General features: G+C 41.5%; 1 protein-coding gene and 1 pseudogene across 1 annotated transcript in view; both read right to left on the reverse strand.

Moving 5' to 3' along the window:
* Positions 1–372, reverse strand: part of LOC104983816 (BOLA class I histocompatibility antigen, alpha chain BL3-7-like) — a 5,078-nt gene extending 4,706 nt beyond the window's left edge. The window contains exon 1 of the mRNA XM_010833353.1: positions 35–372. Within this exon, the coding sequence (XP_010831655.1) occupies positions 35–110 (76 nt within the window). The 5' untranslated portion in view covers positions 111–372. The remainder of the gene's footprint in view (positions 1–34) is intronic.
* Positions 373–626: 254 nt separating this feature from the next.
* LOC104983765 lies at positions 627–1,080 on the reverse strand (annotated as a pseudogene).
* Positions 1,081–14,765: the final 13,685 nt, after the last annotated feature.

Raw genomic sequence — 14,765 nt, forward strand, 5'->3', positions numbered from 1 at the left:
TCGCCCCTCCCCGCAGAGGCCGTTCCTGACTCACCCGCCCTGGTCTCAGTGAGGATCAGCGCATTCAGCAGCAGCAGGAGGCGGAGAGTTCTCTGCCCCACGACCCGCATCCCGGGGGTCTGGGAAGAAGAGAGTCCAGCGGCTGCACAAAGACTTTGTAACCCGGAACCGCGGGGACGACTGTTGGCAACTAGAAACCGAACACCCAATGGGAGGGCCCGACACAGCTGCTGAGAGAGAAAGTGAAAGAAAGGCAAGATGGAAATCCCCAAGAGGGAGCGTCCCGGTCCCAGGCACAGCCCTTGACCCTGAGACCCTGAGAGCCTCGCCGACCGGGGAACCTGGGACTTTGCCCTGATCCCTACACCGAGAGCTCCTTGTCACACTGTCTGCCTAAGTCCAGTCGACATTTTCCATGGTAGAAATAATAAAGTTTGAATTGTTTAATTAATTTGTTTAGAATAATATTAATAACCCATGCATTTAATATGGAAAACAAGTTATTTCCCAAAACAAACATAGTAGTGAGAACAGTGAAGGTTTTTTTTTTAAACAAATGCTTCATTTTATTTCATGGTGGACAGGTGCCTGTATAGGCTGCAGGAAAAAGGGGTGACTGTCTCGGGCTGTGGGCAGGGACTAGTGGCCTCCATAGTTCTGTATGAGCTCCAAAACTGCTTGAACAATCATCAGGGAGCCGGTGGACACAATGATGATGAGGACGATAATCAGAAGGAGGCCCAGGACCAGGGCACAGATGTTCAGGCACTTGGCGGTGGAGGCGTAGCTCCGGGCCCCAGTGATGTCACCAGCCATCTCCCGGTCCCCAGACTCCACAGAGTAGGCGAATGCCACGAAGCCCAGGCAGCACCAGTTCATGAAGATGGTGTTGAACAGGAACCAGACAATGTGGTTGGGCACAGAGGTCTCACTGCGGATGTTGATCACCGTGGTCGTCATGGGGGCCTGGCTCTGGGGAACCCCCAGCACAGCCACCTCATGCTCCTCCTTGAGCACCTCATAGGCTGGGGGCACCACACCGTGTGCCCCAGTGAATAAGGGCTGGGATGTGCAGTTCATGGTGGGGATGGAGCAACTGCGGTCCAGATGCCAGCACACACTCAGGGGGCTCTTTCTTTACTTAGGAGTTTCAATTTCTCTGAATTTCCGTTTCCTGGCTTTCGGGCAACAGTGAAGCTTCTTCAGTTCAGTTCAGTTCAGTAGCTCAGTAGTGTCCGACTCTTTGCGACCCTGTGGCCTGCAGCACTCCAGGCTTCCCTGACCATTACCAACTCCTGGACCTTGCTCAAACTCATGTCCATCCAGTCAGTGATGCCCTCCAACCATCTCATCCTCTGTCCTCCCCTTCTCCTCCTGCCTTCAATCTTTCCTAGCGTCAGGGTCTTTCCCAATAAGTCAGTTCTTCGCATCAGGTGGCCAAAGTATTGGAGTTTCAGTTTCAGCAACAGTCCTTCCAATCAATATTAAGGGCTGATTTATTTTAGGATTGACTGGTTTTATCTCCTTGCTGTCAAAGGGACTCTCAAGAGTCTTCTCCAACACCACAGTGCAAAAGCATCAATTCTTCGGCATTCAGCTTTTTTGTAATCCAGCTCTCACATCCATCCATGACTACTGGAAAAACCATAGCTTTGACTATATGGACCTTTACCGACAAAGTAATGTCTCTGCTTTTTAATATGCTGTCTACATTTTTTTACATTTTTATATTTTTGCAATTCCCTTTCTTGCCATCTCATTAGAAGACCATTGGATTTTCATGTTTGCTTCTACATTGAATCCGTTATTTTGATTGAAATCTATGAAAATAAAAAGGCCCACACATATGTTGGAGAAAGAAATGGCAATGCACTCCAGTATTCTTGCCTGGAGAATCCCATGGTCAGAGAAGCCTGGCAGGTTACAGTCCATGGGGTCACAAGAGTCGGACATGACCTAGCGACTACACCACGACCACCACACATATGTAGGAGTAGTATTTTTAATAACCTTTTCATGTAATTATGTAAGTTCATCTTTGATACAAATCTAAAACAATAGAACTGGTAGGTTCTTAAAGGTTATTTTCAAAGTGGACCTGAAATTGTATCACTGACTATTTACTGCTCTGTTACATCAAAATCCCTAAGGCTTTTTTCCATATTGAATCTCTTATACTAATATAAGATTTTTTGTAAGTAATACATTGTTTCTCTAAGGTACATAAATCTTCCAGTGTCATTCACTCTTTCAAGTGGAGACTGTATTCCACACAAGAGAGGGTAGTTCAGCTCATACAGATTGTTTTCCTTGAGTCACAGGACTTTGGAATGTAGCAGAAGCTCTTAATGTATACTTCTCATGTCATCATAGAAGATACTTTGTTTTTTTGAGAAAAAGAACTATTTATTAGCATTTAGAGATGTGACCATAAAGTTGATTTTCCTTAGGGAAGCAGCTCGTTTTTGCAATAAGAAATGCAACATAACAATATTTGTGCAAGATACATGTGAAGATTAGAACACCATCTTTTGAATTTCATCTAAGCATGAGAAGTTTGACAGACCACTTTTCACACTGTTTTAAAATTACTCTAGCACAAGAGAATAATAGCAGATTTTAGAATTATCATACCATTCTATATCACATTATAACACGACATGCTTTACTTCTGTTCTCTTGCAATGTATCAGGCCTTTTAGAGCATCATCAGAGAAAGTATGACATTCATCAAGCATGCTCACTTCAAAGAAAGCACATACCTATTTTATGCCATCAGTTTTGCCATTCATTGTTCAAGAAAAGCAGCATCATTAAGATAGAGTCATATAGAATTTTACTTGTCCATGTAATTATTGACAGTCTATTAAAGCCCATATTTAAGCTTTAGCTCCATAGGATCTGGTATTTATTAGTTCCCCAAGGGAATTAGAGGTGTCTCCATATCCCTAGAGTGGAGAACAAACAGTAGGACAATCAAGGAGGCCAAAGTGAGCATGAGAAGTTAGAGCAGATGGAGAGATTTGATCTGGGGAATACCTGGAACTAGGCAGGACCCGACTGAGGCGTGCTATGGAAGGCTCTCCAGTGTCCTGGGCCTGGCAGGCGAGGTGGCAGCTGATTTATGATGTCCTCCTGTCAGGACAGCTCCAGGAGAGTCCCAATTTCAAATACATTCTCAAATCTGTCAGGTCCTGATCCTAAATGTGTTCATTCAGCAGTATTGGCATGTCTGCTTTGCCCAGTGCTGGTCTGGGGGCCTGTCATACACTCAAAATCAATGTTCTCACATGGCTGAGCACTGGTTATAATGGAATATAGTGTATGCTGTTGTTGGCAGAGAACAAACCAGGTAACTAAAATCATCACCTCATCTCTCTCTCACAATTATTACAATCATTGCTCATTATTCTCACCCTGATGTTTCTTAGAATATACAGGATTTTAGCAAAGTTCCCCCAGGAAGGCAGACTTTGTGCTCTGGGGACAGGAGGCAGTATGGACCTTGGCTCTGCTCAGCAGATCTCCCCCTTTGCCTGACTCCACTGAGATCTACTGCCCACCTTCACGTGGTCTCCTAGGGTGTCAGGGACATTCCCATCGTCTTCTGAGCAGACCACTTGGTACCCAAAGTTTCATATCACTAAGCAGGGACAACATGATTGAAAAACATCTCTAGTACATTACATAGACTGTCAAAAGCTGTTTTATACAAATAGCTGTTTATAGATGGATAGAGAGACAGGACAGAGGTGGACACGATGAGGGACTGGACACATAATTTTACAAGTCTGTGTGTCACAGAGACAACTTATGTCAGGGGCACATCTTATCTTTGCTACCTGTAGTGGACTTTCAATAGTTTCCAAGAGAGGTTAAAGAAGAAAAGCAAATCGATGTACCTTAAAGAAATCCTCTACGTTTATAAAACTCTGATTAAGGCTAATTTGGAGAGGACAGCTAGGGAATGGGGCAGTGTGTTTGTCATAAGCAGCGATAGCCTGTCCTCTAGGGGCAATGTGAGGAACGGTGCGAGTGCTGCAGGGCTCCTTGACAAATCAGCAAAAGAAGCCCATATTCCAACTTGCCACCATCACGGTCCTGCTATTAGAGCAAACCAAATTCTGTACGTTTCAGTGTTTTGGAGGTGCCTTCTAGAGGAAGTTACTGTCTTGACTAGGACACGAGAGGCCACTTCCCAAGTGCAGTGTTTTGGGGAGTGCTGACTGAGCCCCTGAGTCAAGCGCTGGTTCCACAGGGGAGACTAGAGAGGAGGTCTCTGCCTCAGGAGAACTGCAGAGAGAGGTTGGAAACGTGCTGAGTTCACTTTCTACATCCCAGCTCTGTGGTCTGCTGGGGAGAAGTTAGTCTATCCAAGCAAAGCAGTTTATGGCACATTTCTGTTTATATTAACAAGAAAATACTTTACAAAATAGAAAACTATCACTCAACATATCTATGATTTCATCTGGATTTACATAGCTTTCTAAAAAATTTGATTACCTTATCTTACTCGACTCTTTTTCATTTTTTTTTTTTCAGTGTTACAGCTCTATTTTATTTAGAAGATAGCAGGAGAGTAAGAGAGAGAAAGAGAGAGAGAAAGAAAAGAGCGCACGCCCGCAGGAGAGAGAGTCCAACTCTTTTTCATTTAATATGAGTAATTGTTCCGAGCATTCATAACTTTAGAGTGTACAAATTTAATGAATTCAATATCGTACTATTTCTTAGGACACCCTATACTTAAAGGCCCTGCTTCCAAGCTCCTATTCCAGCTTCTCCGACCAGTGTTCTGTTCTCTGAAAGTAGAGTCCGAATCCTATCATCTCCAGACACCTTCCAGTCTAGAATCACTCTATGAACTTCCAGAAGACATTCTCTTTTCCTTTTCTCCTGGGATGGCAGGCACTTCCCACCATATCTCTCCTTCTGTGGATTCAGAGCTTCTCCTTCTGTGGATTCAGAGCTTCTCTCCGACAAGATGCTGCTTAATCCGTTCTAAGGCTGTTCTTTGCACAGAGCTTGGTGTGTGGTAAACTGTCACTAAACATTTGAAAGCTAAATAAATTGAAATGAACACTCACTGTTGCTGACAACTTTAATTGTTCTGCCCTCTTGGGGACACATGGAGAAGACTTCCCAGCCTCCTTTGTTGCCACAGGACCATGTTGCTGTCAATGGAGCAGGAGAGGCCCAGATGTGTGTCCTTTCAGATCTGGCCCATCACGACCTCTCACATGCATTTCTCCACATTCTCGCTCCTTCTGCTGAAGGATGTTGGTGGGGCTGAGGTCAAAGCACCTGGGAATCCTGAGAAGCAGGAGGGGCTCAGAGGGCTCATGCTGGTACCAGGCACCAGTTTGGGGGTGGACTCCATGAGTGCTCTTGGGGGTGTCTCCAGACTACTTGAAGAGTGATGCTTCCAACTTTGCCCTGCTCTTGTACCGTGAGTGTCACATTTTGGGGACCATCTCAGTCTCCAACTTCCCTTTCCTCAGGATGAGGGACTTCCAGGAGCTCCAGCACCTCAGTGGCTATAGGAGATACTTTTACAATGTGGATTTAAAGAACTTTCTAGGTGGTCCAGCGGCTAAGACTCTGTACTCCCAAGACAGTGGGCCAGATTTCAATCCTTGGTTGGGGAACTAAATCTCACATGTTGCAACTAAAAGTCCCCTATGCCAACTGAAGACCCCATATGCTGCAGGTAAGAACCCACGAGCTGCAACCAAGACCTGGCCCAACCTAAATAAAGAAATAACTGCTTTTTCAAACTGCTGCATTGGGAAATAAGAGAAACATCAATGAAGTCAAGTACATTTTAAAAAAAAGAAATAACTTTTTGTAAAAATGTGGATTTAAAGATAAGAATTTTCATTTATTAATATTTATAAAATTTATTTTACTGAATTATAGTTGATTTACAATATTGTGTTAATTCATACTGTACAGCATAGTGATTCAATTTTGTATATATATACATTTTCTTTTTCATATTCTTTCCATTATTATTTATGAACAAAAAATAAGAATTTTTAATGTGTCAATCAGGACATTTTGAAGCAAATTTACTTTTTTTTCCCTGCAAGTAAGTTGTGGTGAAAATAATTACTATTGCAGTTTGCTGCCATAGTCTTCATTATTGTGAAGTTTTACCTCAAAGCAAATGTCAACATAGTGAAAAGTCACATCATATCTTAATAATACTGTGAAAGTAGGTTGCACCCCATGGATCTCATAAAAAGGTCTAAGTTATGTCAAGGATTCCAAAGATCACACTCTGAGAACTGCTGTTTTGAATAAACCAGTAAGTCTCCCAACTGATCCCTGCCTTTGCCTCCTCTTCATTTTGGAAAATCCTTCTCCCTGAACTGGACTTCCTGCCTTCCCAAACTCAGCTGAGGGTCCTGTCCCTTGGCTGCTCAGGAAGAGCACTTACCCCCTAGAAAGCGATGCCAGAGAGTGTCCTCAGTCTGGAAGGGTGGTGGGGAGACAGGTGTTTCCCCTTAGGGATTGGGACAGTTTGTGCCTGAAGGCACCACATGCTCTTATCACTAATTTTGGTTTTGTTTCACACCAACTTACTATGAACTTCCATGGTGGCTCAGACAGTAAAGTGTCTGCCTACAATGCGGGAGACCCGGGTTCAATCCTTGGGTCGGGAAGATCTCCTGGAGAAGGAAATGGCAACCCACTCCAGTATTCTTACCTGGAAAATCCATGGACGGAGGAGTCTGGTAGGCTACAGTCCATGAGGTCACAAAGAGTCGGACACGACTGAGCAACTTCACAACTTACTATGTATTCATATCCCAAACAGATATCTGACATACTGTCTAAGAGAAATAATATTGACTGTTTCACCTCACATGGCTAATGCATCTGACTTGAGGCCCACAAAGCATGAAGGGCAGTCCCGTCCAACAGAACATTCTGTAATGAAGGAATCGTGTCCAGTCAGGGAGCCACTAGCTGAGTGTGGCTACTTAGCACCTCAAAAGTGGCTGTTGTGCTGAGCACTTTAATTTTATTTACTGAGTGAACTTTTAAAATATTTTTATTTATTTTATCGAGGTATAATTGATTTACAGTGTTGTGTTAATTTCTGCTGTACAGCAAAGGGACTCAGTTATACACATATATATTTTCTTTTTATATTCTTTTCCACTATGATTTATCCCAGGATATTGAATACAGTTCCCTGTGCTATACAGTAGGATCTTGTTATTATCCATTCTATTTTTTTAATATTTGTTTTTTATTTACTTGGCTCTGTCTGGTCTTAGTTGCACCATGAATGATCTCTGTTGTGTCATGCGGGATCTTTTCATTGTGGGGCATGTGCTCAGTTGCTCCACAGCATGTGGGATCTTAGTTCCCTGACCAGGGATGGAACTCTCATCCCCTGCATTGCAAAGTGGATTCTTAACCTCTGGACCAACACAGAAGTCCCCTGCTTATCCATTCTATACATAATAGCTTGTATCTATTAACTCCAAACCCCCAGGCCATTCTTTCCCCAACTCCCCTCCCTCTTGGCAACTACAAGTCTGTTCTCTATATCTGTGAGTCTGCTTCTGTTTTATTTAATTTAAATAGCCATGTATAACTTGTAGCTAGCATATTGGGCAGTGCATATCTAGAGTATTCTTAATTTTCGGTCTCTTCCTCCCAAAAGATACTGTGTGACTCACAGGTTGATGTATATTAAAATACAATCTTCACATGGAAATCATGGATTTGTCTATTCGGTCTTGTGTATTTTAACAACGAGAATGTTCAGACATTAAGCAAACCCTGGTTTATCACCTTAAGGTCATAAGAGTTCAAAACTGCCCATCGCTGGAGATAATCCTTGTCCTTATTACACTGAGCACTTGTTGCTTTCCTTAACCTACTTAAACATAAGTAGAGACAGAAGTCTTCACTTAGCCCAAGAGGAAGTATTTATTGAACACAACAGATATTGAATATCTTGTAGGCCCTGTACACACTTGTAAAATTAAAGCAGAAGAGGTAACCTTAGAATCCACCACCTTAAAATTATTTTTTTAATAATTTTATTTATGTATTTATTTTTGGTTGTGCTGTCTCTTCACTGCTGCACGGGCTTTCCTCTAGTTGCTGGGAATGGGGGCTACACTCTAGTTGCAGTGTATAGTTTTCTCATCGTGGTGGCTTCTCTTGTTGCAAAGCACGGGGCCTAGGACATGCGAGCTTAAATGGTTGCGGCTTGTGGGCTCAGAAGTTGCAGCATGCAGGCTTTAGAGCACAGACTCAGTAGCTGTGGCACCCAGGCTTAGATTCTCCACAGCATGTGGAATCTTCCCCAGCCAGGGATCGAACCTGTCTCCTGCATTGGCAGGTGGAATCTTTACCACTGAGCCACCAGGAAAGCTCCACCTTAAAATTCTTAACTTCTTCTATACTTTCCCCTCAAATTCAATCAATTCTTTTTCCCTTCACCCTTGGACCCCTCTCTTGTAGACAAAAATATACATGAATTTTTTACACTTGGGGAATACAGAGTTGTATGACCCAAAGATGAAAAATCATAGAAAACCATAAATCACCTCTGTGTCAACCAGACACTCACAAAGATACTAAGATGAGTACATGCTCCTATTCAAACTCAACGACAGGACTTTGAGTTTGACGGGACTTCCTGGGCGGTCCAGTGGTTAAGAATCCACCTGCTAATGCAAGATATGCTGGTTTGATTCCTAATCATAGAACTAAGATCTCACCTGCCATGGAGCAATGAAGCCCATGTGCCACCACTATTGAAACCCATGTTCTCTGCAGCCTGTGCGCCTCAGTCTGTGTGCTGCAAGGGAGATCCTACATGATGCAAGGAAGATCGCCTGTGCTGCAACTAAGAACCAGCACAGCCAAATAAATTTTATTTTAGAAAAAGTAAGGAGAAAAAATAGAATAAAGTTATTAATTTTTTAGAAAAAATTTAAAAAGGAGTGGAGGGGACTAAGGAGGGAGGTGGAACTGAAAATCCCCTCTTACTCAGGAGAGTGAGCTGACTTGGGAAATGTCATCTGGAGAGTGGAGGGTGGGGGCCACAGAGGTCTGTGCTCATCAATTTAGAGAGAGAAACTTTGGATACTTCCAACAGCATAGGATGCATAAGAAACAAAAAAACAAGCACAATGGAACAAAATATTTCCAACATGAGGATTACAGTTTTTTCTTACTTTGTCATTTATCACTTTCAACACTTTATTACTTGTTTTACGGTGAATATACATTAAATCATATATCATACATTACACATGTACATCATAATCGGAATTATAAAGGTTTGTCTAAATTTTTAAGAAGGAAGGCAGGTAGGTAGAAAAGTGAAGAGCTGGGGACACAGAGCTGGACCTGCTGGGCTCCATTCCTGGGCTCTGGGGAGTAAACTCACACAGCCTTTTCTTCTCAGGACTGAGTTCTCTGTGGAGGCCAAGCAGGTTCTTTCTCTTCTTTTTAGGGTGTTGTCATCATTATTAGAATGTCATCACCTCTTTGATGCTTTTAATATTGTCTTTGTATATTACATGGCATTTTCAGCTATTTGCAGTGGGCAGAATCCAGCCCATTTTTCCAGTGATGGAATTTCTATGGCAGAACAACTCAGTCAAAATATGATGGGTCCTGGAGCAGAGAATGCGTGTCCTAACATGTAATCTGAAGATGATCAGTCAAGGGTTTTGCAAGTACAAGGAGTTTTCAGGCCGTTTTTCAAAAGTATCATTTCCATGATGGTACACAGTGGCTCTCCATCCAGTCATCTAGCTAGTTCATTTAGTGTTTCCCCAACTTATTTGCAAACTTATATTTAGACAAACCCCTGCACACCAGTGTTTACAGCAGACCCCCCCTTCAGTGTGGGCCGCACATGGTGACTTCCTTCTACAGGTTACAGCATGGAAAGTGGGAAACTGAAAATAAAAAGTTCACAAAGAGAAACCTGGGAATTGTACCTTAGCCAGGTGATGAGGTGAACTTATAGTGATATTTGAGTGGACAAGTACACACCCTTGATGTGTGGAGAATGTCACTCACCTCTGTGGTCTTCTTCCCAAAAACCCAACTCAAAGAGAGAGATATTCTACAGTATCCCTGAGGAGTTCTCAAAAGGATCAAGGTCATCAAACACAAGAGAAGTGAGAGGGACTGTCACAGCCAGAGGAGCCTAGGAGACATAATTGGGACTTAATACAATGTGTGACATTTTAGGGATGTGGTGAGGGTTGGCTGAGTTGATATATGAAGTGCTCAGAACAGTGTCTGGCACATACCTGATGTTCAAGCTTTGTCTGCTCTGATGGCTAGAGGGAAACAAGCCGGGAGAGAGAGAGAGGGTTGCCACTCCCATCTCCAGGGAATCTTCCCAACCCAGAGATCAAACCTGTGTCTCCTGCCTTAGTAGGCGGATTATTTACTGCTGAGTTACCAGGAAAGCAACCTCAGAATTACTTGTATTTAATTCTGAAATCCATTCAGGAATTTTCTCAGCACAAATTTGGTGTTTGTTAGTGTTGAGCTGTTTGCATCTCAGCACCTGAAGGATGAGTGTACTGAGTGGGGTGTCCTCCTACATGAATGCTGTGCCTTGTGACTGCTCAGGAACGTGCACTCAGAATCTGAGACAGCTGGTACAGAGGAGACCTGCAGGGTCATAATCTAACCCTCCATTCCCAGGAAACAAGCAGAGAACTGTGGCAGTTGAATAACTTGCCCAGTTAACATAGTTCAAGCAAAATCCAAGTCTGCAAGTTCCCATCCAATGCTCTTTTTTTTTTTTTTTCCACTCATTTCACATTTAATATCATAAAGTTTGCAGGTACAGGGGAAAAATTATTCCATATATTCATAATTCAACTCTGAACAGGAATTGTGAACTGACTTATTCAACTGAAAAGAAAATTATCATTTTAAATATGCAAAGGCAAGGTTGACTTTAACTGTTAATAAAGGAAAAATATTCTATTACTTTCAAATGTAAACCAAAGGTACAGCTAATTCAATGGTAAAAATTAAATAATTTTGCCTAATAGTTAATAATAATAATAATGCCTAAGTTAAATTTACATAAAACTGGCATAATACAATATATATCTATAGCCTGATTAACTAAAAATAAGGGGACAAATTCTTGGATTTTGTGGTTCCAATGAATGAATATTCATTATGTGCCAATTACCACAAATAAAAATATACAATATGGTTTGTAACTCTGTATTCTTCTGAGGGCAGAAATTGTATTAAACAGACCACCTTTATAGGTCTCCTGACCATCCCTCCCATCTCTTTCCCGGACAGTCTTTGCTCACAGTAGGCTTTCAATATATATATATATATTTACCTAGTTAAAAGCAAGTGTAAATGAACTACAGTGGGATAGTGAGCATTTTTACATTCTTAGTTCATTTACCCAATAAATGTTTGGGGGGTCTTCTACTATGTATTCCATGTCTGCAAGTGTAATTCAGCTGTGGATAAAGAGCCAGACAGAAGCTGTTCAAACTCCTGGAAGTTAAGAGCTCGTCAAACAAAACAAAGTAAAACAGACCAACCACCTACTGTGTCAATACGTCTAAAAGGATGTCTCCAAGGGAATCAAATAGAACAAAAAATCAGTTACTCAAAATGTACGCCTCAGACAGAAAGACTTGGGAACTGTGCTCACAGGTCCAGCTGATCATTTATCAGACTACTGGAAAACATGGGCAGATGTAAAATTACCTGTTAACTAAACTCTTTTGTATTATTTAACCACAGAGATACTCGAACTGGGGGTACCCTACATCATTAACACATGGAAGAGAAATGTTAAATTTTTACTGTGTCATATGCAGTTTAAGAGGACTGATCTCCTAAGAACCAGTTACCAGAATTCAGAATTCTCGAATCCAGGCCGAAGAGTGTCGCAAGACATCTACCACTTGACCCCACTTTGAACCTTAATTCCATCACATTAAAGAGAAAAAGCTGTAAAATTTGATGATCCCACAGAAGTCACTAAGAAAAGATCCAATCTTACCTTGTGTTTGATGATGCAGTTCAGGCACAGAAGATGTTCCTATATTACATAATTACAATTGCCAAGATAATTCAGTTACCAAGAGAAAAAAATTACTAAGTTACTAAAAGGGAAAGTGTGAAGTTTTCAGTGTTGAACTTACAGTACAATGCTTTTAGCTAGGCTACAAACTATGTTTGTTTACAGCTGAAGTAAAAATTCTGTCTTCTGCATGGGGCTGAGGTGTGTCAGGGAGAACTATTTCATTGTAAATAAATCTAGGGGCCAAATAAAAGGAAGTTGCAAAAGCAGGTGTACAGCAGTTGAGCTGTTTCAGTTTCAGAGAAATAAAGTAAATAATTGTGCTGGAATTTGTTCAGTTCTGGGCATTCTGCCAAACAGGAAAGGGTGTGTAATTACTGAAGCTAACACATCCATGTAAAAATGAAGTAATATCAATAGAACACAGTTGGGGTCTAAATTTCCTTTTTTATCTTCAAAAAATTAAGGATCTCTATAATGACTCTCATTTCACTCTTTGATATTTAAATATCACTTAAGTTAATATGAACACATGAAGGCAGAATTGTAATTTTCACAAAGTCAGAAAATATTGTCTTTAAAGGTGCTATTATTCTCTTTGAAAGCCTCACAAATGAAGAACAGTTCAATTTTCACTCATCAAAGATAACAAAAGTATACCCAATACCTCACTTAGGACTTCACCAGAGTAAGAGAAGTACACGTAATATTAGCACGTTTTACCAAATCTAGTCTTTGCTGACCATTTCATGCTATCTGGATTGATTGAACTCAATCTTAAACCTGGATTCCAAACTTCTTAAATCATAAACCCAAAATAAGAGGGTGTGGTTTGTGGGAGAACAATGGAAGTTAGAGCACCTACGGAGTCAGGCCAAGTTCAAATAGAGATCTCAATTATTCAAGAAACTTTATGACAGAAGATGAAAGAGTGTAATAAATATTACATGTGTGATTTTACAGAATGTAAATCAACTTGCACCTTAAACAGAGCTATGAAAAATATTTAACACTATTCAGGATTGGCCATATGATTTTTTAAAGAGTATTTCTACAATCTAGTAAGAGATTCTACCAATTATAAAAGTTCAATATACTCCCCCATTGATAATAAGAGTCTGCTCCTGGCTCACTGCTTCCCTGAGCCTGTGACGTTAGCATGCTGACACTTCTAAGTTGCAGGGATAGCAGTGAATTTCTGAATGAGTCAATGTCTTACCAGATTCCAATTCCTTTCCATCCAAAGGCATGCTGTCCATTTCAAGGATGAATCAATCGGTTTAGTCTATGATTTTCACAGGAAGTAGCAAGGCTCTCTGAGGGCACTGCATTTGGCCATATTTCTTTACCTGACCACATATAAGGTAGGCACTAGATCATTCTTGGGTAAGCCTGAAAACTTATCAGGATACAAAATAGTTTGTTTCCAACATCTACATTCACTTTGGGAATCCTGTGTTCTCAGCAGGAGTTGAACTGAACAGTAGAAACTGCCGAATGATGATCCTGATTGTATAAACCCAACAGCCAACTGGTGGCTTAAATTCAACTGATACTTTCTGTAATTTTAGACTGGAGTCCAAGGATAATATTACTTTGCTAATCCCATGGGCTGACTTTTTCCTTCTCTTGAAGGATGATCCTTAACTGGAAGACATTTCTTTTGCGATTACTTGGTTTACATGATGATGGTGGATATTTTGTGACATCACCAAGATAAACCACATTCTTTCATTCCCTACACTTCATTTGCAGCTAAGTTGGACAGATGGAAGATGAAATACAAATTTCTTTCATATTTTTAAAAGACTTAATTTGACCATCCATGTGAAATAAAATTTAAGTTTGTTCCATGCAGGGATCAGATTTAATTTCTAGATCAATATGGATATAGTGCAACTCAAATTGTCTTAAAGATAAGAATGTACAGCTGAGTAGTTTTCTAGGTACTGTCTTGAGATTCTCTTGCTTAGTAATGTTTCTATGAATGTGGCAACAGATTCCATTATCCTTACAGGATAGCCAGTTGGTGACAAAGTGATCTGATAGCATTATTTATTTACTTCCTCTTTCAACACTCATTCATGCAGTTCTAGTATATTCAAGCCCTTTGGGCTTCCCTGGTGGCTCAGATGGTAAAGAGTCTGCCTGCAATGCAGGAGACCTGGGTTCGATCTCCTGCGTTGGGAAGATCCCCTGGAGAAGGGAAAGGCTACCCACTCCAGTATTCTGGCCTGGAGAATTCCATGGACTGTACAGTTCATGGGGTTGCAAAGAGTTGGACATGACTAAGTAACTTTCATTTTCATCCTCAGGTAGCTTTTAATTATATCATCCAAAGGAGCATGTGATGAGTCAGAGCAGTGGAATAAAGTGCTAAGAAAGATCAGCAGAGAGTTGACTTCAGGCTGGGGTGAACTTCATGGTTGGCTTCATGAAAGAGGTAGCACTTGAACAGAAGTGAGTTCCTTCTTTCTATCTGCTCCTTCACGGAAGCTAGAGTAGTGGTGGCTGTAGTCTCAAGACGGGACCAGTGGAGGCAGCTTCCTGGCGGGTCTGTGGTTGCCCCTCCTCCACCAATGAGGCCAGTTCAGGAGCTGGCCTTCCTCTTTCCAGGTTAGGCAGCAGCCGCCGTCGCTCAGGGATCAGGAACATCGGCGCGGCGGGGTCGCCGCTGCGGCACTCGAAAAAATTTAAAAAG

The sequence above is a fragment of the Bison bison genome, unplaced genomic scaffold, assembly GCF_000754665.1.
Source record: "Bison bison bison isolate TAMUID 2011002044 unplaced genomic scaffold, Bison_UMD1.0 scf7180017863415, whole genome shotgun sequence".
NCBI lineage: Eukaryota > Metazoa > Chordata > Mammalia > Artiodactyla > Bovidae > Bison > Bison bison.